The 23,380-nt window shown below is 43.8% G+C and overlaps 1 protein-coding gene across 2 annotated transcripts in view; it reads left to right on the top strand.

Annotated features, from left to right (window-relative positions):
- vps41 (VPS41 subunit of HOPS complex) overlaps positions 1-23,380 on the top strand; it is a 51,730-nt gene that overhangs the window by 12,058 nt on the left and 16,292 nt on the right. For both annotated transcript variants that reach the window (XM_061238643.1, XM_061238642.1), the window contains 9 exons: positions 2,559-2,636; positions 5,750-5,824; positions 11,265-11,327; positions 13,181-13,246; positions 18,472-18,591; positions 20,819-20,965; positions 21,220-21,286; positions 21,688-21,785; positions 23,183-23,312. In XM_061238643.1, coding sequence (XP_061094627.1) covers positions 2,559-2,636; positions 5,750-5,824; positions 11,265-11,327; positions 13,181-13,246; positions 18,472-18,591; positions 20,819-20,965; positions 21,220-21,286; positions 21,688-21,785; positions 23,183-23,312 — 844 coding nt within the window. The remainder of the gene's footprint in view (positions 1-2,558; positions 2,637-5,749; positions 5,825-11,264; positions 11,328-13,180; positions 13,247-18,471; positions 18,592-20,818; positions 20,966-21,219; positions 21,287-21,687; positions 21,786-23,182; positions 23,313-23,380) is intronic.

The following is a 23,380-nucleotide window of genomic DNA, read 5'->3' as shown; positions in this document are numbered from 1 at the left end:
ATCAGGTTTTTGTGCCTGTGTAAAGAAAAACCTCTGAGAGATTCACAATTTACAATTTAAAGCCTCCCCTACATGACATTAGCTGACGCTTTTTCATCCAAAGTGACTTACAGTTGATTTGTGGGCGGCCTTTGTGGGTGGCCAGTGGGCAGCCTGTAGTGTAGTGGTTAAGGTACATGACTGGGACACGCAAGGTCGGTTTGTTTGAATCCCAGTGTAGCCACAATAAGATCTGCACAGCCGTTGGGCCCTTGAGCAAGGCCCTTAACCCTGCATTGCTCCAGGGGAGGATTGTCTCCTGCTTAGTCTACACAACTGTACGTCGCTCTGGATAAGAGCATCTGCCAAATGCCATTAATGTAAATGTAATGTAAAGTCTATGGTGTGAGCTTTGTTTGTCACAAACGGTATATAATCAGGTTTTTGCGGCTGTGCTGATTAATTAACTGATTAACTGATGAATTCACAATTTACAATTTAAAGCTTCCCCTACATTACATTATCTGAGGTTTTTTTTATCCAAAGTGACTTACAGTTGATCTGTGTAAGCAGGGGCCAATCCCCCCTGGAGCGATTAAGGCTGAAGGGCCTTCTGAAGGGCCCAACAGCTGCACAGATGTTAGTGCGGCTACACTGGGATGTGAACCACCAACCTTCTGGGCCCCAGTCAAGCAACTTAGCCACTAGGCTATCGACTGTCCCCTATATCAAGGATCAGCAACTTGTGGTCCTCGAGGGTAGAGAACTGCTGGTTTTCTGCTGGTGTGAAGACAGTCTGGCCAATCAGTAGCACTAATTACACTGGGCAAAGAAAAAGCAGGGCTGGATCTGAATTCAGGAGCCAGTTAATTCCTATATACATTTAGGTTGTGTCGATCCATCGATCTACTGGGGCCTGTTTTTTGTTAAACTAAGTTGCAAGGCATCTCTTTCCAGGACACGTGCGATACATTGCCTGGGAGCAGATGTATAGGTTGAAACTGCACGTAATCCGTTCCGGGAATAAACCTTACTGTACTGCCCTTGCTGCACAGCTTTGGGTGTATAGTGATGTTTGGAAAGCGCAGATTGCCTGAAGGTGTCCTGGAGGTTGAGCCGGATTGTTTGAGTTTCACAGAAAATGTAGAGAAAAGAGGGCATCGGTTAGATAAATTGTAGAATCGTTGGCTCGAGGAGTAGCTTTGCATCCAAGCTGTGGGGAGAAGCTCGACCTGTGTTTTTCTAAACTCCGCGAACAGCCCACTGCAACAAGATTAACCTCTGTTGGTAGAAAGGAGGTGTCAAAAGCAGGTTGCGGACTGGTACAAATAGAAATTCTGCACTTATAATTGGAAGTTATTATCGCAGTCACTTCCTCAGTCATTGCATGTTTTTAGGTTTCCTTTGCAATCAAATGTTTAGCAAGTATAAATATATTTCACTTTGTGTAAATGGCCTTGTGTTTTGTGATCCCTTCTCTCTCTCTCACACACACACATACACACACGCATATGTGCCGCACATACCTGCCAAACAAACACACACACACACACACACGTGCAGCACACACGCACGTGTGCAGCACATACCCAACAAACAAACAAACACACACACACACACACACATACCCGCACACACACACACCACATATGTGCAGCACACATGACACACATGTGCAGCACAGGCATACACATACACGTGCACACAGACACACACACACACACACACACACACACACACACACACACAGTGGGAGAGGGGACCCACAGCGCGGAATGAAAAAATAATAGAGTGAAACGGGATGGCAGCGGACGGGAAGGAGGAGAAAATGGAGAGGCGCTGGTGGCGCGTGGAGGAGGCCAGCCTGCACCGCATTTATTATGTTTAAGCATTTAGAATAGTCCAAAACGCCATTTCACACTGCTGTGTTTTTAATAAATAGGGCTTCCCCCTGCAATTTCACACTTTTTGCTCTGGAGCCTGCCCCACTCCCCCTTGCCCAAGACTGGCAGAGTGCATTTTTAATTCCCTGGCCCATTCTGTCAGTACTGCACACATGCAGTGTCGCCAGCACACACACACGCACACGCGCACGCGCACACACGTACGAGCACCGCTCGTTGACGGCTGGAACAGTACTCCCAATGGCTCACACTGGCCTCTGAGTTGCACCATGGACTGTACGATTTGGTTTAGTCGTTTAGCTTTGAGGTACTGAGACGCAATTCAGTAGTAAACACCTTGGTCTTCAAGGTTCACAGTCACAGCATCACTAGACCTGTTTTGATCTAAACCTGATGAACAGAGATGTTGTGGTGTCACACTTCTGTTTGGGGGGAGTGCGCGCACATTTTGGTGTCATCAAGTCATCTAGGTAATTGTGCATTTTCTTTAATGGCATTCTAAATAATTCATTTTAAGTCAGATAGACTTCTTTTATTCTTATCTTTTTTGATTTACTTATTGCTTTCTTCAACGTCTTTTTCAGTGTTCAATTCTTCTGAACGTGCAATTACATTTTCCACCTTCCCATCAATGTCCAAACCCCAAGCCTCATTCCTCACTTCTTTCTTCCGCAGTTCCTGGCGCTGGGCACGCACTTCGGGAAGGTCTACCTGCTTGACATTCAAGGCAATGTCACTCAAAAGTATGATATTGTAAGTACATGCCTCCCGCACATATGTTTCCTGGACCTGACGGCTTTCACTGTGTAGGCCTTTGTACAGAGCCTTTCAACAGGCACATTTCATATATATATATATATATATATATATATATATATATATATATATATATATATATTTATATTTTATTCATATGTTTTTTATGAATAGATGACAACCACCTGGGTAAATATATTTAATAAAGGCTGGTGAGGAGCATTAAAAAAATGCTAGTACATTATTGCAGATGAACTCAGAGTTAATGCGATTTTTCACAACTATTCACGCCTGGCAGCACTTTCCCAATACAACCTGCCGGTGACCACTCCAGAACTAAAGTATCAAGGACATATAATGAGATAACTTACCGATAATTTTATAGGATGGCAAAGAATTGTGCTAACACAAGTTGAATAACGACTACTGTAGCCAGTGTGATGATGATACTCGAGTGGCTAGAATATTATTCAACATAGCTCAGAGGTTCTTATTTGGTATGTTTATGACATTAGCTACAGTTAAACGATTAAGACCTCTGTTGGATAAGTCCCAGAAATCAGTGTGCTAGTAAATTCTACTTCAGACAAAGTTATTTATGATATAAGTGGATATTTAGTGGAATACTAGTAGCCATACAACCGTGTGCATGTACATGTGAATGCAGTCGAACACGCGTGCACCCAGTCAGTATCAGATCATGACCCGAGTTGCCTCCATGCCAGAGACCTCCAATCAACACCTCTTTGTCTTTGTTGAAGATTGTGTTGTGTGCCCTGCTGACACACGCTGATATCAATGCTAATTGAGCTGGAGACTGAATTAACATCTGAAATTGAATTAGCGTTAGCAAGCCTGCCAGCAGACAGTGATTTATGCCTTCAACCACGGATGCCCATTAAACCGTAATAGTTTTAGGCTTGCTTTTAATCCCTTTGAATAAACTCCGCCATTACTGGAAGGTCATGTTGATGTACAGTAAGGATGTGAAAAGCTTTTCTTTCTCTGTTCTGATATAATGAATATTTCAGGTACAAACATTCTGTCATGAGTGGATTTTAGTTTCTGCACTCTCACCTGTTGATTTGGTAGATTTAATGTTGAAATCAAGAGCCACTTAAGTCTTTGAAACTCAAGAATCAGTCACTTTATAAAAGTAGTTACAAATGTAATGTAGCCTTTTCATATGCTGTAAAAACCTGTTGGTAAAGTGTTTTGCCGGATTTGGCTTTTTAATACTGTACATTAATGCCTTGCTAGTACATTGCAAAGAAGGGGTAGCGTAGTGGTTAAGGTGAATGACTGGGACACGCAAGGTCGGTGGTTCTAATCCCAGTGTAGCCCCAATAAGATCACTAAGCCACAATAACCCTGCATTGCTCCAGGGGAGGGTTGTCTCCTGCTTAGTCTAATCAACTGTATGTCGCTCTGGATAAGAGCGTCTGCCAAATGCCAATAATGTAATGTAATGTAAAAATGAGTGAAGTGGAGGATCGTACCTTGAACACCAGGTATGAGGGAAATTCCACGGGGGCACACACGAGACTGAACTCTGAATTGATTTTCCCTTTAATTTCTTAATTGCATCCACCGACAAAAAAAAGGAGAGAATGGGATTGAATTTCTCCTGACCAGTGACAGCATGCAAGGGAAGGCCCCCCATTGGCCCGTCGCAACACTCCCCACCCCTCCCGTCGCCCGCGCGACGCCCCCCTCCCTAGACGGACGGCGCGTTTGAGTGGCTCTTTGAACCACCGTGGACCCCCCCCCCCGGGCGACCGCCGAAACCGCTTTTTACACTTTTAATGCAGGGGGGCAGCTGACACCAGCCACGGTTTAAAAGGTTTCCTACTAGTTTTTAAAAGACTGTCACCTTTTCTCTCTCCCCACAAACGGCCGTGTCCGGATGATAATGGAAGCGCGTCTGGGGCTCCACCGCCTTCTCGGTTGTTGACTTTGTTTGTCGGTTCATTCGGTTCACCGTTCCTCTGTACCGTTGCGAATTGTTCTGTTTTTTTTGTTTGTCCTTATATCTGCCCGAGTCTGATGCAACCCTACCACAAGAGACCCACCATATTGTCTTTGGAGTGGGTCTGTCAGTTGTGCATTTTTCACACAGGGATGAATGCAAACCCGCTGGTGGATTATTCACCTAAAATAATAACTTTATTTATGTACAGTGCTTTTCTTGGAGGGTGCTCAAATCACTTTTCATAATATCAGAGTACAGTTATTTTGCTGACACTTTTATCCAAAGACAGTTACAGTACAGTTGATTAGACTAAGCAGGGAACAATCGCCCCTGGAGCAATGTGGAGTCAAGGGTCCCAACAGCTCCACGGATCTTATCAGGGCTACACCGGGGCTTGAAACACCTTGTCATGCACCTTCTGACAAGGTGCTGCCTCAATAAAAAAAAAAATGCAATCTAATAAAATTATTATAAAAAAACAAATGTGAATAATGGGGGGTGGGGTTTGTATGTTTGGTTCATCCTGATTGTTCAGTTTGATGTGTCCATGGTTAATAGCTCTGTCACTCTGTTTGTGTTGATTGCCCTGATGGATGTATCAGTGGACTGTGTCTCATTGCCCAGTGTGGACATATTGAGTGTGCAGAATACACCATCTTTATGTACACAAACTTTAAATCTTTAATCTTTCTCGTGAACATCTCTGTCGAGAAATGCATTTTTGAGACATAATAAGCCACCATTTGTAGTTAGGAATATGTTTCCCTATCACTTGCCTTCTTGGATAATGTGTAACATACTTTATTACGAAATTGCTCATTTGTATGGGCTAGTGGGGTGTAGCAGATAAGCAGTTATGTTTAAGTGTGAACACATTTTTACACATGCACCATTTTTACTGTGGCTTGTGGTTGTTGTGACAAATGCATGTACATACACGCTAAGCTTGTATTTGAATGTTTATGATAAGTAGTTATTCAGCTGACACTTTTTTAATCCAAAACAGCTGTGCGGGTTTTATTATGGGTACGCCGGGGGCTTGAACCACCAACCTTCTGGAGTCCCGGGCATGTACCTTAACCACGAGGCTACAGGCTGCCCCATGCTGTATGACACCTCCTCCTCTCTTTCTCCACAGAGTCAAGTGAAGATCAACCAGATCAGCCTGGATGAGTTTGGCGAACACGTGGGCATCTGCTCTGAAGACGGCAAGGTAACCAGGCCCTTGTACAAGTGGTGGAAACGCACGTTTACTACAGACCACTGAGTTTTACCGTGACAGAGATAGTGTTCCCTGCTGCACTACAAACTTGGGGATGAATCGCTCTTGCTTTGCTTCTTTCTTCTTGTTCAGAAGCAGCATGGCCAGCTCTTTCATGCCCCCTAGTGGCAATAGGAAAATAATCGCTTTCCATCCTATTCTATTCTCATGCCTATTTCTTTGTGGCGGTATACTCTGTAACACAGTTTTTGGTCGTCTTGATTGAATGAAGAGTGTTGCAAGAGGATAATGTGAAGTCCATGGGCTGTTGAGATCACAATTAACCTCTCTGAGGAGGAATCAATCCGGGCTCAATAATTGCTTACCTCTCCCTGCCGTTACGTGTGGATTCCAGGAAGGTTGTTTTTAATTAACGCAGTTCTGAGAAAAACTACTGTCTGGTGAGTCATACGCTTTTATACCCAGTCATCTTCTTGTTGTTTATGTCCATGAATGTACACCCCTCCATTTCCCCTCTGAAGTGTGATGATCGGGGGTGATGAGTTTTATAGTTTTATTCAGTCCTCCGTCGGCAGGTTCAAGACACAACCTCCCTTAAAAGCCAGTCATTGAGCACCTATGAGCTGTCTTTCTCTTACAGAATGAGAATCAGTTGCATGTCATTTGGTGATTACTTATGATCATTATGAAGTATGTAAAACATTATATGAAGCACTTTATTAGGGGCACCTAAGCACTCATGTGATTATCTAATCAGCCAATTGTGGCAGCAGCCTGTGGCAGAATTGAGGCCAAGCCTATTATTGTAATGTTCCTAATAAAGTGATCAGTAAGTGTATAAATACTGAATAACCACTTTATAAGGTAGACCTGTACACCAGCTTGTTAATGCAAGTGTTTAATCAGCCAATCATGTGGCAGCAACTAATTGCATAAAAGCATGCCGACATGGTCAGCTGTTTTTCAGACCAAATGTCAGAATAAACAATTAATATGAGGTTCATGTAGAGACAGTATTGACCGTATTCACATCCTTATTGGGTAATTCAATTAATTCCTAATTACATCCCTTTGTATACTGTACATAGTCCCTCCATTTTAGGGGACCAAAAGTAATTGGACAGTCGGGTTCCCAGCGGTTTCTGATTAGTCAGGTGTAATCAATCACTTCCTTAGTGCAGGTATAAGAAAGCTTTCAGTATCTAGTCTTGATTCTAGGCTTTTGATTGCCTTTGGAATCACTTCTTTGCATTTGTCAACATGAGGACCAGAGTTGTGCCAATGACAGTCAAGGAAGCAATTATGAAGAAATAAGAAAAAAAGCAGGCAGAGACATAGACAGTTTGGAACATAATTAAGAAGGAAGAGACAATTGGTGAGCTAAGGAAGACCTCTTCAGTTGATGACTGAAAAATTCTCATCGTAATGAAGAAAAACCCCTAAACACTTGCCTGACAGATCAGAAACTCTCTGCAGAAGACTTCACAAACATCTAGAGGCTACACTGCAAGAAGCAAACCGCTCTTCGGCTGTATAAAAGGGATGAGCAGGGTTTGCTAAGTAGTACTGAAAACAGCCTACTCAGTTCTGGAAAAAGGTATTATAGACAGATTAGACCAAGGTTGACTTGGGAAATTGAGAAAATTGTTCTCCCGCATTGGCAAACATGGTAGTGTGGGTGTTATAATTATAAACTTCTACTTGCTCACTTGCCTTCATTAATAATGTAACTGCTCATAGCATGATCCCAAATATGCACCAATGCTCTCTTCTAAATGATATTCCAGCTAGTTGTTTTTTGGTAATGCTATATTTTTGCTTATGTCTGTTTTCTCTTATTTCTCACCTTCTTAATGGCTTCCTTGACTTTCATTTGCACAACTCTGGTCCTCATGTTGACAAATGCCAATAACACTTCAAAGGCAATCAGAAGTGACCACTCTGTGGAATAGCTTGCCAGGACATGCCAGGTAGTGGGGGCAGAAACACCAGGTGTTTTCAAGACCAGGCTTGATACGGTGCTAGATACTATTTAGTTATGTTATGTTAAAAGACTAGAATCAAAACTAGATACTGAACGCATCCTTATATCAGCACTAAGGAAGCTAATTGAAAATAGCTGACTAATCAGAAACAGCTGAGAAGCCAACTGTCCAATTACTTTTGGGCCCGTAAAATAGAGAGACTGTATAATAAGGATGCAAAAAACAAAGATGGATTACCTAATATGGATGCAAATACCCTCACAATAAAGGAGACAGTCTGCATTTAACCTCATTGTTCATTGCTTAATTTCAAATCCAGTGTGCTGGAGTAGACATCCAAAAGAACAGAAATTGAACCACTCTCTAAATACTTATGGAGTGCAATGTATGTTGTCGTTTCTTCCATTATCAGAATATTCTAGTTCTGTCCACTCAGTCATTTTTGGATTGTGATTGGTTTCTCTTAACTAATTAATCACCTGTCAGTCAGAGCGAATAACCTTGTTCTGAGTTCAGCAGGAGTAGCGATAGAGACGCTGTTTGCTTTGTCAGTTGAACTGCAGGCTGCAAGCCGGGCCGTGTAAAATGCAAGATCCTTCCTACTCCACAGCTTCCTAAGCTTCGCTTTAAGAGGCGAGTTGTGCCGTGTTATCTCGCACAAACCATTATTTTGCATACAAGATGACAAGATTTATTTTTTCAGTCCGAACCTCGTGTGACAGTTGTGTTGATCCTGACAAGGCCACTGAATACGGGGTTTATCACTGAAGACAGCTTGTTTGCCTCCCCCCCCCCCCCTTCTCTTTTCCCTTTTTTAAGGAAAGCTCACCGTGTTCTGGCACATCTGTCTCCCATTGATATCCCTCTATTGATCGCCCCTAGGCTGTTATCTGGCTCCCCCCCGCGATTATCGCTACACGTGTAGGATCGCACACGTCCGGATGTTCGCGCCGATATCTCTCCGAAAATCACACCCAACTGGTAAAAAACTAGATCTTGTCTCTTCTCGAAATGGCGGCACCAATTAAAATCGATGCCTCTGTCATTATTCGCCCATGCCCGCCGTGGTCTGGTCTGCACCCAAAGCTTCCCGCTAAAGAGCAGATCTCGCAGATAGGCCCCCAAAAAAAGGTGCACAGTTCGAGAGGAGGTTTCCTATTCCATTATCGTCACTGGCAGAAAACAGAAGTTGATCTGCTCGCATTGAGAGTGCCTTTGCCTCTGGGCAAGCCAGACAAACCTAAAGATCTGAGCCTCGGGGCTGAGAAACCACAGAGTACAAGGAAGTGAACCAGAGACTGTAAGTACCGGCCCAGAAGAAAGGCAGTGACGCAATCAAGGCCCTTCTCTTTTGGGGAAGGTCAAATAATAGAAGGCTGTGATCCTTTTTGAAAGGATAGACATGTGTAATGAAAGTAAATGTCCATCTCAGTGAATGTGGATTGTGAGCTCATTGAGCTACAGGGGAAGCGGATACGCACAGTGCTATTGTCGCAAGAATGTCCACCCGTCTTCATGCCGGCGTGCTAACAATTAGCCTCCATGACCTCGCTTGCTGGAGGTTTTTTTTTATTTTACTGTGTTATACAGCGCATTGTAATGTGTGGGCGGAAACTATGAAAAGCATTTGCCATCTCGTTGTAGGCGGCTTGGAGCTCAGTTGAAAGATGAATGTTTTTTCTTGGCACGTTACCTATCCTCTACCTCCAAGCTTAACTTGAATTAACTCTTGACAATAAGTTAAATAAAAAATAAAGAAATTAATCAATGGAGTTCTAGGTTGATTCCACTTGGAATTTTGATAGTTCAGTTGGATGAAAGATGTGCTTGCAAAGGACATACCAAAGAAATAACTTTTTTCACCAATTCATATGGCTTGAATTGTTTATTGAGCAATCAGTGAATCAGCCAGTCAAACTGTTTATTCTCTTTTCAATGAATTACTAAAGAACTTCATTGTAAACGGCAAGACGTCAGGTTCAATCACATTCCAATTACGATGTTGGTGTATTGGGTCTAATTAGTCCAATATGCTTAATTAGTCTGAGAAGATCCAGCTTGTCTAATTACACTCAATTTAATTCAGCTTGGTCATGGGAACCGAACCAAATCCAATTTCCAGGGTGGATAATCATAGTCTGAAATCATCAGTATTGAAGAGCAGGAGATGAGGATTTTTTGCTCGGTTACAAGTGGGCTAATGGAAAGTGCACTTCCCAAGTTCCCAAGATTACCTTCCTGTTAATGTTGTACATCCATGCCTCAGAAGCGTAATCTGAAAAAAAATTCAGTATGTCCTACGAAATGAGAGAATTAGTAGCACCGCATTTGCATCACACTTAAGTAGTACTGTAAGGTAAGTCTACCCTGGAGTTTAGTTGAAGAAGTATTGTGTTAGTTCTTCTCTTTTTAGGACTTCCTCAGTAACCATAAATATGTTCTTTGACATACCGACTGCATAATGTCCAGGAGAACGTAGACTAACAACCAATGCTAGCCAATGAAACGAAACTAACCCAAGGAACAGTGAAAGATAATCAACAAGAAATCAAGCCTAGCACATTTCATACCTTTTGAACGCTTCTAACGGTTATACTGTCATACAAACTTGATGTACTGTAGTCCATTTTTGTAGATACTATATCACCATGACCATTGTCATGTAGTAAGAACAGCAATCACACCGGCATGTGGTAAACTGTAGGGTAAACTCGCCAGGGATGTGTACCTTTAAAAACGGGACCGCTCACCATGGCTGCGATCACCTTTTTCCGACTGAAGACGTCCCAAAAACCACACTGGTGTTCAAAATGGATCATTTTGCATACATCGCTCTGCCGTAGACACTCAGGACCTCTGGAGAACAGAAAGCGAACAGGATTCAGATTGCCTTCCTCCCTTTTCAGACTCCTAATCATTCAGACCTCAAGCGATACTGTTTTGAAAGCCGTTCCTTCAGAAAGCAAAGGGGCACAATTTTGAAAGCGTGTCATTCAGAGGAGGCACTTATCCGGATAGAAGTTCACGTGTAAGAGTTTCCTGTTTGCCACTGGAACCTGCTGGGATAGAGCCTCACGCCTCCCCTCCCCCAGCAACATTGAGTGAGCTTCCTATTATCACCAGTCACTCAAGAGAAGCCTAATTTTTTTCAGTGTTAAGTGGATGATGGCGGGGGTCAGGAAGTGGTCTGCATCCAGCCGTGAGCCATTCAGGAAGTGGCCAGTGAGGGCCCAAAATGTTTCCAAAAAAATGAGTGTTCTTGGTTTTAGCCAGTGTCCTTTGTTTTGAGGGCAACATGCAATGTTTGGGTTTGAGTGTCCCTCTCGCTACTGTGACGATGCAGTCTGCTCAAGGAAAACTCATTCATCCCCACCTGAGATTGCTCTTCGCATCCTGTTCTCTGTGCTGAGCTTACCCTCATCTGTGTTTCTCTATCACGTTGCCAGGTCCAGGTCTTTGGGCTGTACACTCGGGAGGGCTTCCACGAGAACTTTGACTGTCCCATCAAGGTGAGCAACGAGACTGAACATGGACAGAACTGACGAGACGATTTAAGGTTTTAAGTAGAAGCATGTATGCTCCCTGGAAGTTTTTCTCCCTCCAGACCTTGCAGAAGAAAAAGGTTAAAGTATTTTTATATTTTGAGATGATATAAGTATCAGGAGATTCATATCCCCTACTCGAGTCAAAAATACATTTCCCGGGCTATTTGCTGTAGCTAGAATAAGACACGACTTGCACTGAGGTCGGAACGAATAGGCCAATGACCCAGGTTTTATTCACAGATTACTTGCATGGTATAAGCTGATGGCATTACCCAGAAACCTTTAATTTAATGAATTCATTTCAGGGACATGGTAAGCCTGGTTAGCCACCTTTTTCAAACTAGCTTCAATTAGGTCCAGCTATTGGCTAATTAGCTTTCACACATGACACTTTCTCAAGTGTCTTTAAGCTGTAGAGTGATAGGCACCTCTGGGAGACTGGAAGGTGATGGATGACCCATGCTAAGCAAGAGACTACCGCTGCAAGGAGCTTCGTTATCTCAGATATAGTATGTGTCTACGCATGAAGGGGGCCAGGAGCACAGCAAGGTACCCATCAATAAAATATGAAACCATGTTCCTGGCTGAAGAAAGTTAAGAGGTCTCAGCTGATGTGTGGTGAGCATTCAGGTGCAAAATGGCTGCCGTTACATCACCCAGGTTGGTGCTACACATTGGTCGTGGTTGAGGCGAGTTTCCTCCTCATCACTGTAAAGCGCTTTGAGTATGAGAAAAGCACTATATAGATTCAAGGTTTTATTATTATTATTATTATTATTATTATTATTATTATTATTATTATTATTATTCCCCACAGTCCAAAGACATGCAGGTTAGGCTGATTAGAGAGTCTAAATTGCCCGTAGGTATGAGTGTGTGAGTGAATGGTGTGTGTGCCCTGCAATGGACTGGCGACCTGTCCAGGGTGTTTTCCTGCCTTTCGCCCAATGTATGCTGGGATAGGCTCTTGTTTGGGATGAGCAGGTTACGATAATGAATGAATGAATTATTATTATTATTATTAATATTATTGAGAAAGGAAGGCGTAATAATGTCTGCTATAACAAAGAAATACAGGCATGGTGCACCCCTCGCCAATGCTGACACAGCGTTGTGCCGATGACTCATCCCTATATTATTCACTTATGCCGCCACCCCTGAGGTCACATCTCTTAACATTATAGATCGGATTACCTCTCCCGTTCACTCCTGTCCTTGTTGGTTTGTAATTTCGATGCTGCCTGAGATTATGCTGAGTGTGCGACGATAGGGCCTCTCAGTTGGCAGTAGCGCCAATACATTTCCTATCGATCTCACTCCTGCTTTCCCTAATAAAGTGTACAGAAAGTTCTGGAAAGTCATGGCTTTGGTAATCGGACTTATTATATATTTTTGTGAAAAGCCATACCTGTATATGAGTGAAACTGTTACATACCAGTGAATAGAAGACGATCTTTACCAGTGTGGAATAGACATCTGCAAATAGCTTTTTATGGAAGTGAAGAAAATGAAATGAACAGTTGAAAGAAGAGAACATTTGTTAAAGAGTGTCCAAAACAGTAAAAAAGGAAATGGCAACATTAAAATGCCTGTATTAGCTCACCATAACAAGAAATTATCCACATAGGCTTTGCTTTTTTTTGGCAAATTGTCTTATATTTCCGGTTACCGTATACCGTTTTGAGTCTTTCACCTGATGATCCCTCAGCTCAGCTGCTTGTTGTGAATGCTGTCCACTTTCTGGAGAAGCAGGGTGCCCGGTACTGGTCACCAGTACGCACCAGACCCACTCATCGGTTCTTCTGTCTGTTCTGCAGGTCGTGGCCCTACACCCTCAGTTCGGCAGGTCCAACAGCAAGCAGTTTGTCACAGGAGGCAATAAGGTGAGTGGCAATGCTTTGGGGTAATGTAATAGTCAGATTTACGCACTGTTTCAAAGATATCTTCACATACGGAACTGATTGGGCACCATTACTGTACCTGGCTGCTTATTTTGTTAAGTGAAAACAGGTGGAGATATGTGGCTGATGATGTTTACTTCTGGTTGTTGGTAGCTCCTCGCTCGTTATGTACATAACATTGCAGCCGTTATCCGGAATGACTTTCAGCTCACTCCATTGAGGTATGGTAACGATGTTTCTCCAAAAACTCTCCAAAAACTCTGAAGTATTTATTCGCACTTCCACCTGCCAAACAATATTGATGTTTGAATTTGAATGAGCTGGAAGAGCAGAAGCTTGCATCTCTTAGCAGCCGAGCACAAACAGAGGCCAAGCTAGGCAGGCAGGAGGAGGCTGGGAGTATTCGTTCGGGCTGGGAAGCTAGGAGACGCTCACATTAAGGGGGGCTCAGGGCGTCTGTTCTACAGCCCTTAGAAGCAATTTGTAGTGTAAAGTCAAAGCCGACGAGGTTAAGTTATTCGCCTCTGCGGGAGGGAGAAAAGCCGGTTGATGTAGCGGGGACGCTGGCCAAGCAATTTGCGGGCAGGAGAAGTGCTGCGGCCCGTTCCTCTTTAAGCTCGCCGCTGATTGTAATTGCCCCCGGGGGCCGGACAAAGGACGGCGGGATTGAAGGTCAGACGGAGAGGGGCCCTGGCAGGCATGCCGCTTCAGCCACCCCCCGGCCGTCACTGTCAGTAGGCCCCATGATTAGTCATTCGGTCGTAATCTTTATTAAAGGTCCCATTTTGTACACCTTTCCAGTGTTTTATTTTAGGTACTGATATCCATAAGTCGATGTTTGTGTGGTTTTGAGTACCAGAAACTATCTCTGTCCAGTTTTACATTTGACATTTTTGTAATTTAGCAGGAGCTTTTAATCCAAAGCAATTTACAAGTGCATAGGTTCTTCAACAAGTTAAAAATTAATTTACATTCTCCAACGCCTCTCATGAGCTTTACCAAGAATTATGAAGGCCATTTTAGTGACTGTGTCTTTAAGGCTCATTGATATCATTGAACCAGTGTTCTGATTGGCTGGTCAGCTCCAACGAACTGAATGCCGTGCTTGCTGGGCTCTTGGATTTGTTCTAGCTATACGGTGGGCCGTGTTGAAGCAAATGAGCCTATCGTAGTGATATTATAACTTCACGGAAATCCAAACGGCATGTTTGAATGCACATTTGTTTTGTACGGATTGTGTGGATTCATTTGGGGACTGTATTTTGATACTTTCGCAGTGTTTTTAAAACACCTTCTTTATAATCCACATACAGTCACAAGGGAAATGTATTTTTCCACAATATGGGAATGGGAATTTTTGGAATATTTGTCCAGCCTTCCAGGTCGGTGTCGATTGCTTTTAATTACCAGTAGTGATAGTTACATCAGAATTTTTATGTTGCAGAAGAGCATCTCTGAACTCACAATGCATCAAACCTCTAAGTGGATTGGCTACAGCAGCAGAAGACCAATAAGTCTAAAAAATACCTAATAAAGTGCTCACTGAGTGTATTAAAGTGAGACATCATGTGAGATCAGAGCATGACGAGAAACCAAGGCATTCCAACTGTGAAACCAACTACCTTTTATTCCATATTCTACATGACAACTGAATTATGATGTAGGCACCACGCTATATACCATCTTTCAGGTGATCAATGATTTGACCCGCTAAGCGTTCCTGCGGTCATCATTATGTTTTTGTGAAAACGACGACCAAGCTAACCAAGCGCGAAAGTTCGTACCAGCCACAGCGCTCGTTTTTACCTTTACGCTAGCCGTGCAGCTCTGCGCGGCACGTGAGCCAACACGAGAGGTGTTTGCTTCTTCCGTTCCTTGAGTGCACTCAGGGGAGCGGGCCCATTTCAGCAAAGTGCCGCACTTTCGGCGGCGTTTAACAAGCGGCGCCTCGCCACCGCGGCCAAATAGCCGTCATTACAGAAGAGGGCCCGCTTCACTGCCTCTGCCGCCGGGCTCACCAGCCAGTCTTCTGCCAGGTGACATTTCCTTTCCTGCGTCCGCTCGCTCTTACAAAATGGCGCCGTCATCCGTGCGTTCGAGATTCGCCACGAGTTACCGCTTCCCCACGGCGGTTACTGACTTCTCTTTCTGCCGCAAGCTTCTTAGACTGCACCTGTGCGGAACGCGAATGGGTCATTCAGTGAAAAGTCAATGAATGAGGTGGGGGCTGACCACTCCAATTTTGCTTCAACTTTGTGTAAGTATTCTTTATATATTCAATGGGGAATGACTCAAATCGTGAAAAAAGATAAGCTTTGACGCAAAGTCCACAGGTTATTCGGCCTTGTCCACATAGCTCTGTAGTGCCATTTAGTATCCAAATCTAGCTGTTCGACCTGTTCCAGCTGGTGAACTGTCTTAATGAAGCAGCCCCGTTTTACTTTGATTGCTGATTGCTACATCTCATTCTGTTTAGCACCCTCTTTTGTAAAATGTGTACTGTGATCAGAGAATGGATTCACACGTATTTGTTAGGCTTTGATCTCACTGGCGAGCTTTTAGCTATTGCAGTCTGTACAACACAATTAACTTGATTATTTTAATTTTTAATGCACGATTCAGTCCGTTACAAATAAAAATGGCGGTGCAATCAACTTGTCCCTTTACACCACTGGGTTACCGCCTAAAGCAGTGCTCCTTCCTCCTGGTCCTGGAGAGCCGCAGGGTGTGCTGGTTTTTGTTTTCATCTTAATATCAGCAACAAATTCAGACCCAAGAAACCAAGTGAGGTGAGTTAACTGTACTTAACTGCTTTTCTTGGTCAAATAAGTGCTGAGTTACAACAAAAGCCTGCAGACCAGGAGTGAGGTTCACTGGCCTAAAGTACATTTTGCGGTTCCAGTGAAGGTGGGTCTTGCAGGCTATCATTAAGTATAGAGAAATGTCAAGTCACAAGGCTTCAATGTTGTGATGCTCTGCACGGTCTGGCATCAAATCCTGACCAAGACAGTGCTTGCCCTAAGAGAGCTGGTGTCAGCCTATGGAATCTTCCTTGTCTCATTACGCAACAGACTCCCTGTCTCCTAGGTCCCTGCAGTCTGCTTGAGTTGCGAGTGAAGTCTACGTGAATTGGCAGCAGAGGGCATTCCTCTCCAGAGCATGTGCTTTTCTCAACCTAAATTGAAAGGGTAAAATCTTTTTTAAATGTCATTAAAAACAGCAGTTCAAAATTAATAGAGGTTATGTGCTTGTTTCCCTCACTATGGTGACTCTGAGATGGAATCACTTCATTATATCCACGGTAGTAAGAGTGAGATAATAGATTTTGTGAGATGCCTCCTTAAAATACACTTTATTAGGAAGATTTTTACCTTATTACACCTACTTATTCATGCGATTATCTAATCAGCCAATTGTGTGGCAGCAGTGCGATGCATGCAATCATGTAGATACGGGTCAGGAGCTTCAGTTAATGTTCACATCAACTATCAGGACGGGGGAAAAAAGGTGATCTAAGTGACTTTGACCGTGGAATGATTGTTAGTGGCAGACAGGGTTGTTTGATAATAAGCCTTCTATATCAGAAACTGCTGATCTCCTGGGATTTTCACACACACTAGTCTCTAGAGTTTGCTACGAATGGTGCAAAAACGAGAGCAAAATCCAGTGAGCAGCAGTTCTGCAGACAGAAACGCCCTGTTAATGAAAGATGTCAGAGGAGAATGGTCAGACTGGTCATATCTGACAGGAAGGTGACAGTAACGCAAATAACCACACATTACAACAGTGGTATGCAGAAGAGCATCTCTGAACAGACAACGCTTCATAACTCTAAGTGGATAGGCTACAGCAGCAGAAGTGTAAAAAATAAGTCTAATAAATACCTAATAAAGTGCTCACTGAGTACATCAGGGTGATCCATTATAATCGCTGTTGTCAGAAAAAACCTGACACAGGCTAGTTTTGTCTTTCTAATAGGCACTTTCTGAGTATCAGTTTGCCTTCATCTTTTTCTGTGCCCACTGGCCTAAAAGTACTTTCTCTTGACTGAAGGAAGGGTGGTAGTTTAGCCTTGAGGTTACTGAGCCAGGCTCATAGCCTTGGCTAGGTAACTCATTCTCAAAATAAAAATACGTTCCAAGTCCCTCTGGATAAGGGTGACTACTAAGTAAAACTAACTAAGCCTGATGGTTAAAGTTTCAACCCAAACTATTGGAATGCCTGTATAGGTGGTACCCAACCTATGATTTATTTTATTCTATGTTACTAACTCATTAGCATTGCTTGAGTTAGCATTACACCCGAGCAGCCGTCGGTGTATATAATATTGTACGGACATGGGCACTTGGCTGGCTGTGGAATGTTTTTGTTGTTGAGGGCCTCGGGATTTTGCTATTGCGCCGGGCAGCAAGTTTGTGGCTGATGGGAACTTGGGGGTGGGGGTTTGGCGATTTGGATGGTTTGGCGCAGTGCTCTGTCATACTTGCATGGGGGAGTGCTGAAAGGTAGCGGTTTTAACCCCAACGGTCCGGGCAGGGGGGAAATAGTACAGGGGATCCAGTGGGTACCTGTACTCTGCCACAGTAATGGGCCCTTGCTTCCTAGTAACTTCTGCCTATTCCATTGCATTTTGTGTTTCTGTGTCTTGCATCCTCTCACCTACAGTAAATTAACTGTACGAGTCAACACATTGGATAAACTAAAACGGCCAAATAGCTCTTTTTCTGGCATAAAAAGTCACTGGTACCTGTGGTTATTGTGATGTTTTCTCGGTCTCTGGATGAGTCCCACATGTCTTTTAATCCTGAAGAGGGCTCTTTGTAGAAAACACTGCTGAAGGTATGAGGGGGTGGGAGGTGTTGTTGGTGTTGTTGGTGGACCGACAGCATGCTTTATTCCTTGTGTTATACTGCCCTCTGCTGGTAGAATGGAAGAGGCACGCAGACAGCGGCCTAACTGATTGACATCTCTACTACTGATTGACTCTGCTCCATTTTATAAAAGACCGCCCACATCACCATCCTCTTTCTCTTTTGAGGGGGTAACGAAATTAACTAGTGAAGGGCTCAACATGCCATGCACACTCCAGTTATGGTATTTGACTCACAAGAAGAAAACCTTGACTGGAAAAAAAAAAAAGTGTCCTCTTGACCTTTGACACTTGACCTTTCACCTTTTAGCCTCACCCTGTCCTTCTGCCCCTGCAGCTCTTACTGTATGAGAGGAACTGGTTAAACCGCTGGAAGACCGCCATACTTCATGAGGGGGAGGGCAGCATCACCAATGTCAAGTGGAGGGCCAACCTCATCGCCTGGGCCAACAACGTGGTAAGGGTGCAGCGTGTAGACCCAACCCTGCTGAAAAGTCCAGCTAAGACCAGCTATAAGATCTGGGATTCTACACTGGTCTTCCCTGATCATAGCTGGTCTGTGGCTCGTCAAAACTGGTTTAGCTGGTAGAGTAAGTTGGTGACCAAAGTAGAGTAAGTTTGGATTAGCTTTTTCTTCTGCTACTCTCGACGGAGGCGGTCGCATTTTCTTTCTCTCCCTGCCCTTATCTCTCCTGCTTTGCTCTTGTCCTTGTGTAGTCTCTGTCTGAACCTGTAACTCTGAGACTCTCTCTGCATCTCTTTCCGAAAACTGAAATTATGGATCTGATCAGCTGGTCTCTCAATGCAATTGATCAAATTTTCTCGACGAGAAAACTGGGTAAGGGAGAACCCGCCTGCCCCGACGGAACGCATGCAGCCGGATACATGATGGACTCGTATGAGGTACCGAGGGTCGTGTGTCTGTCCATCCTTTCCGTGGAGGATATTGAAGACGTCTACATAATTGGGATTATGATAACAGGTTTCCTGCTGTTTGGATTTGGTGGGTTCCTGGTTTATCGCAAAGTTCGAGAGGCGTTGGCAGCAGTTTTGGCAATTGAGAAGCTGCCCGTCTTTGAGGGAATGTGTCGGATCATGAACACTCAGACTCAAGCGATAGGCGAACTGCATCGCCTCCCTTGCAAGATGGATAACGACTTGGAGAAGTGGATTGGAACGACTCGGAAATGGGCCATCACATTCGGCTAATTTGGACCGAGAGAACCAGTGAGACTTTAAGGCAGGCAGAAAACTGCAGAGTCGGCCTAACCCAAACAAGCTTATCTTCATTGGCTCCCCCGCTTCGGCCTTGGACAGCCGATTTCTGCTCTCCTGGATGGTATGCAGACAGCTGCTCAGCCCATCCCCCAAACCCCACCCCTCTCCTCCCTACTCCTCCTGTGGACTTCACCTCTTGGGACTCAACGTTGTCTCCAATCCTCACCACCGATAGAGAACACTGTTGGCCTGGGCAGTGACGAAGTACAGGGGCTCACACATACACATACACAAAGACACACGCACACACACCCTTGGATTCAACGCCTTAGTCGGCCCCCTCAAGTCTTTCCCTATCATAGAGCAGTCTGCTGGGGAGTTGAGCGTTGCGCCATGTGACTGCGCGCTCCCCCTAGTGTCTGAGCTGTGACACCTCCCCTCCCTGAGACCTTTCCCAATACCAAAATGTGCATGTCTCGAGTGTTTAATTGTTTGCTTATGTGCCGAGGTTTTTTTTCCTAATCCCACACTGGGCCCCCCTAAAGGAGCCCAGTTTGGGGAGTTTGTATTTTTTTTCCCTCATCTCCCCCCATTGTTTCTTTCTTATCTAATGATAGTTCTCCTGCTCCTGTCTCCCTCCCCATGTTGGCCACGAAATGGCCTCTGTATGTTTCTTGGACGGGATGAAACTGTCAACTGTAATTTCGTTGCTCTGTACTGTGCAATGACAGTAAAGCTATTCTATTCTATTAGCTGACTACAGGCTGCTCAGCTGTTGGAAGAGCTGGTCAACCAGATAAAACCAGCTAGAAGTGTTAAAAACACAGCTTGACTAGTTCAGGCTGGTTTAAGCTGGAAATCTAAGTGGGGAGGGGAGTTTGGCGGGATATGGGTAAGGTAATAGCTAAGAAATTAGTATGGTTGAATTGAAGTGGAGGACACCAGAAATGCTTGCTAATGCTAATGCGAGGATATTGAATTGTATCATTGTCTGATGCTGCATCAACTGTTAACCAGGTTGACCCAGGGTACATTATTTATCAATTGCATGGACATTAACTGAATTCATTCTGGAAAACTGCCTTTGTCATGGGTAGAACAACAGGCTAAATCATAGAGACACAGTGTTGTTGTTGTTGTTGTTCACAAATTAAATTATTTACATTGTCTACATCTTGCAGCTTTTAAATGCTTGCACAGCTTACAACAGGGTACCATCTGTGATTGTCTATAGTCTTGTGTTTATGAAATCAGCAAGCTGTTAAACACAGAAATGTGCGTAATTTTAAAGCTTATTATACCAGCAATTTCACAGTGATAAAAATGTCCTCTGACTAGAACAGGCCCCCGGCTTAATCAAATTTACTTTCTGTATTACCGCTGTTAATTAGGTAGTCTGGGACTGCCTTACTGTAGATTCACTGTCTAATGAAGCTAATGTGCTTTGCTCTTCTGCCCGTGCTCAGAAAGTGAAGATCTATGACATCAGCACCAAGCAGCTGATCACCAACGTGCTGCGCGACAACGTCAGCCTGCGGCCCGATATGTACCCCTGCACCCTCTGCTGGAAGGACAACTGCACCCTCATCATCGGCTGGGGCAACTCTGTCAAGGTGAGTGTGTGAGTGTGTGAGTGTGTGAGTGTGTGAGTGTGTGAGTGTGTGAGTGTGTGAGTGTGAGAGAGTGTGAGAGAGTGTGAGAGAGTGTGAGAGAGTGTGAGAGAGTGTGAGAGAGTGTGAGCCCGCGAGTGAGTGAGTATGTGTGTGAGTGAGCGTGTGAGTGCAAGAGAGAGTGCACTCTGTTTTTCAGCATTTGTGCACATTTGACATGTGATTTGCATGCAAAACTGACTCCTTGTGTGTTCCAGATATGTGCCGTGAAGGGGCGTGACCCCATGGAGATGAGAGACCTACCCAGCCGATATGTTGAGATCAGTAAGAACCTGGCTACCTCGCATTTCCATCACTTGACCCACATATTCTCAACCTTGTGCCTGTATATAAGTGAATATATATTCAGTGATCTTCTCACCACAGGAAACTTCACTAAAGAGCAAATGTAACTTGTCATTATTTATTGTACGGTATACAAATTATAGTATTGAAGCTTCACAGCAGTGACAGTACTGAGCCTTCACAATGCTAATATTAATGTGCTGTCATCTTGAATGATGGTAATGCATCTATGTAACAGAATAGGCCTAGATAACATTATCCGTATAATGCTCTCCTGCAGTTTAACTTGACTTCATAACCGTGTAGTCCTCACTACATTAACAGCCCTCTATGTGCTGAATATGTTTTCCTGCAGTAATGCACCAGCTCTCTCCCTGCAGTGTCAGCGTTTGAGACCGAGTTCTTCATCAGTGGACTAGCACCTCTGGCCGATCAACTGGTGACCCTGTACTACGTGAAGGAGAACTCCGATCAGATGGTACGGTCTTCTTTGCTCTCGGTGTTCTTTCAATAATCTCATATAGCTCTATCTCTAATATTTTACACTATCTAATTGCTATCTAATGACAATGACCCCACATACATACATTTTTATAACGCAGTGAAAGTGGCGATTTACTGCACCAAAATAGTAGCTGACTGTCTGTTTTCAGGACAAGAAAGGAAGTGGTTTTTTATCATTAGTGGTTTAGAGACGGCATGTTGTTTTTTCTGTGGTGAGCACTCATTAATTATAGCTTAATTAAGACAAAGAATATTTGTACCTCACTTGAACACTCAGTTTCTACTAATCAGGCAAATGGGTAATGATAATGCATAAAGTGGAGTTCATTGATTCTTTTGCCTTTTAGAGCATACAACAAGATATTTAAAAAAAACTTCAATGCTGTTTTCTGTTAAAGGTGATGTCGTGTCAGAATCAGTGAACTCCACTTTATGAAATGTCCTTAGAGCACACTTGTTCTGAAATTTTCAATGACTCATAATCCTTTCAGACCGAATATTATACAAATGTTCACATCTTTTCTGGAGCAAGATAAATTGGCCAAAACTATATCTTGTTGAACCATTGTTCTGAATGTCCATGCCGTTTGCCAGCTGAGGTCGAGTGTCCATGCCGTTTGCCAGCTGAGGTCAAGTGTGAAAAATTTCAGCGTCCTAATTTTTCACTGGTGTAAGTTTAGCTGGCTATCATAAAAGCGTCCCATTGACTAGGTTATACTTTCACTAGCTAGAGGCTATATGGCTATAGCTGTACTGAGGTTGAGTGTGAATGATTGGGGATTAGCATGGGGAGACCAACATGTCCACTTGGTGCTGGATATCAGATACTCTGTTCCGTGACGCCATGGTGTGGATATCTTTGAAAAAGCTCATATTTGTCCAGTGCGTTAATGTCTGAGTCTACTCCATGAGACTGCGGGATTGCCGTGAACTTGAGACAAGAAGTCCAGATGTAGATAATAACATAACATATCATAATGAGGAGAACAGGCCATTCAGCCCAGCATTGCATGCTTTTCCTATCACTAAATTGTACCTACTGCTTAGTTTGCCTAAAGGCTAAATAGTATCCAGCATCTTATCAAGCCTGGTCTTGAAAACCCGCAATGTTTCTGTCTCCACTATATCCTGGCAAGCTATTCCACACACTGACTACTCTCTGTGAAAAAATACTTCCTAATGTCTGTGCTGAATGTATTCTCTGCTAATTTGCATTCATGCCCCCTTGTTCTGCTAACGGAGCTCACCCTGAAGAATTGCCTGTGTTTCACTTTGTTAATCCCTTTAATGAATTTTAAATCCTCAGTCAAATCGCCTGTAAGTCTTATTTTGCTAACTTTAATGCAAAATGGAACATGCTTTTGGTGCCAGGAGGAGGAGTTTCGGGCACGTCCTCGTCTGGACATTATCCAGCCCTTGGCGGAGAGCTGTGAGGAGATCTCCTCGGACGCTCTGACAGTTCGCCACTTCCAGGAGAACGAGTGCAGGGACTATCGACTGGGTGAGGCAATCGAGCTTCCTCCTGTTCCACCGGGGCTACACATGCGCATGAGACCTTAAAATGTTTTC

The sequence above is a fragment of the Conger conger genome, chromosome 4, assembly GCF_963514075.1.
Source record: "Conger conger chromosome 4, fConCon1.1, whole genome shotgun sequence".
Classification (NCBI taxonomy): domain Eukaryota; kingdom Metazoa; phylum Chordata; class Actinopteri; order Anguilliformes; family Congridae; genus Conger; species Conger conger.
The sequence above is the reverse complement of the archived record's forward strand: the minus strand, read 5'-3'. Positions and strand labels throughout refer to the sequence as shown.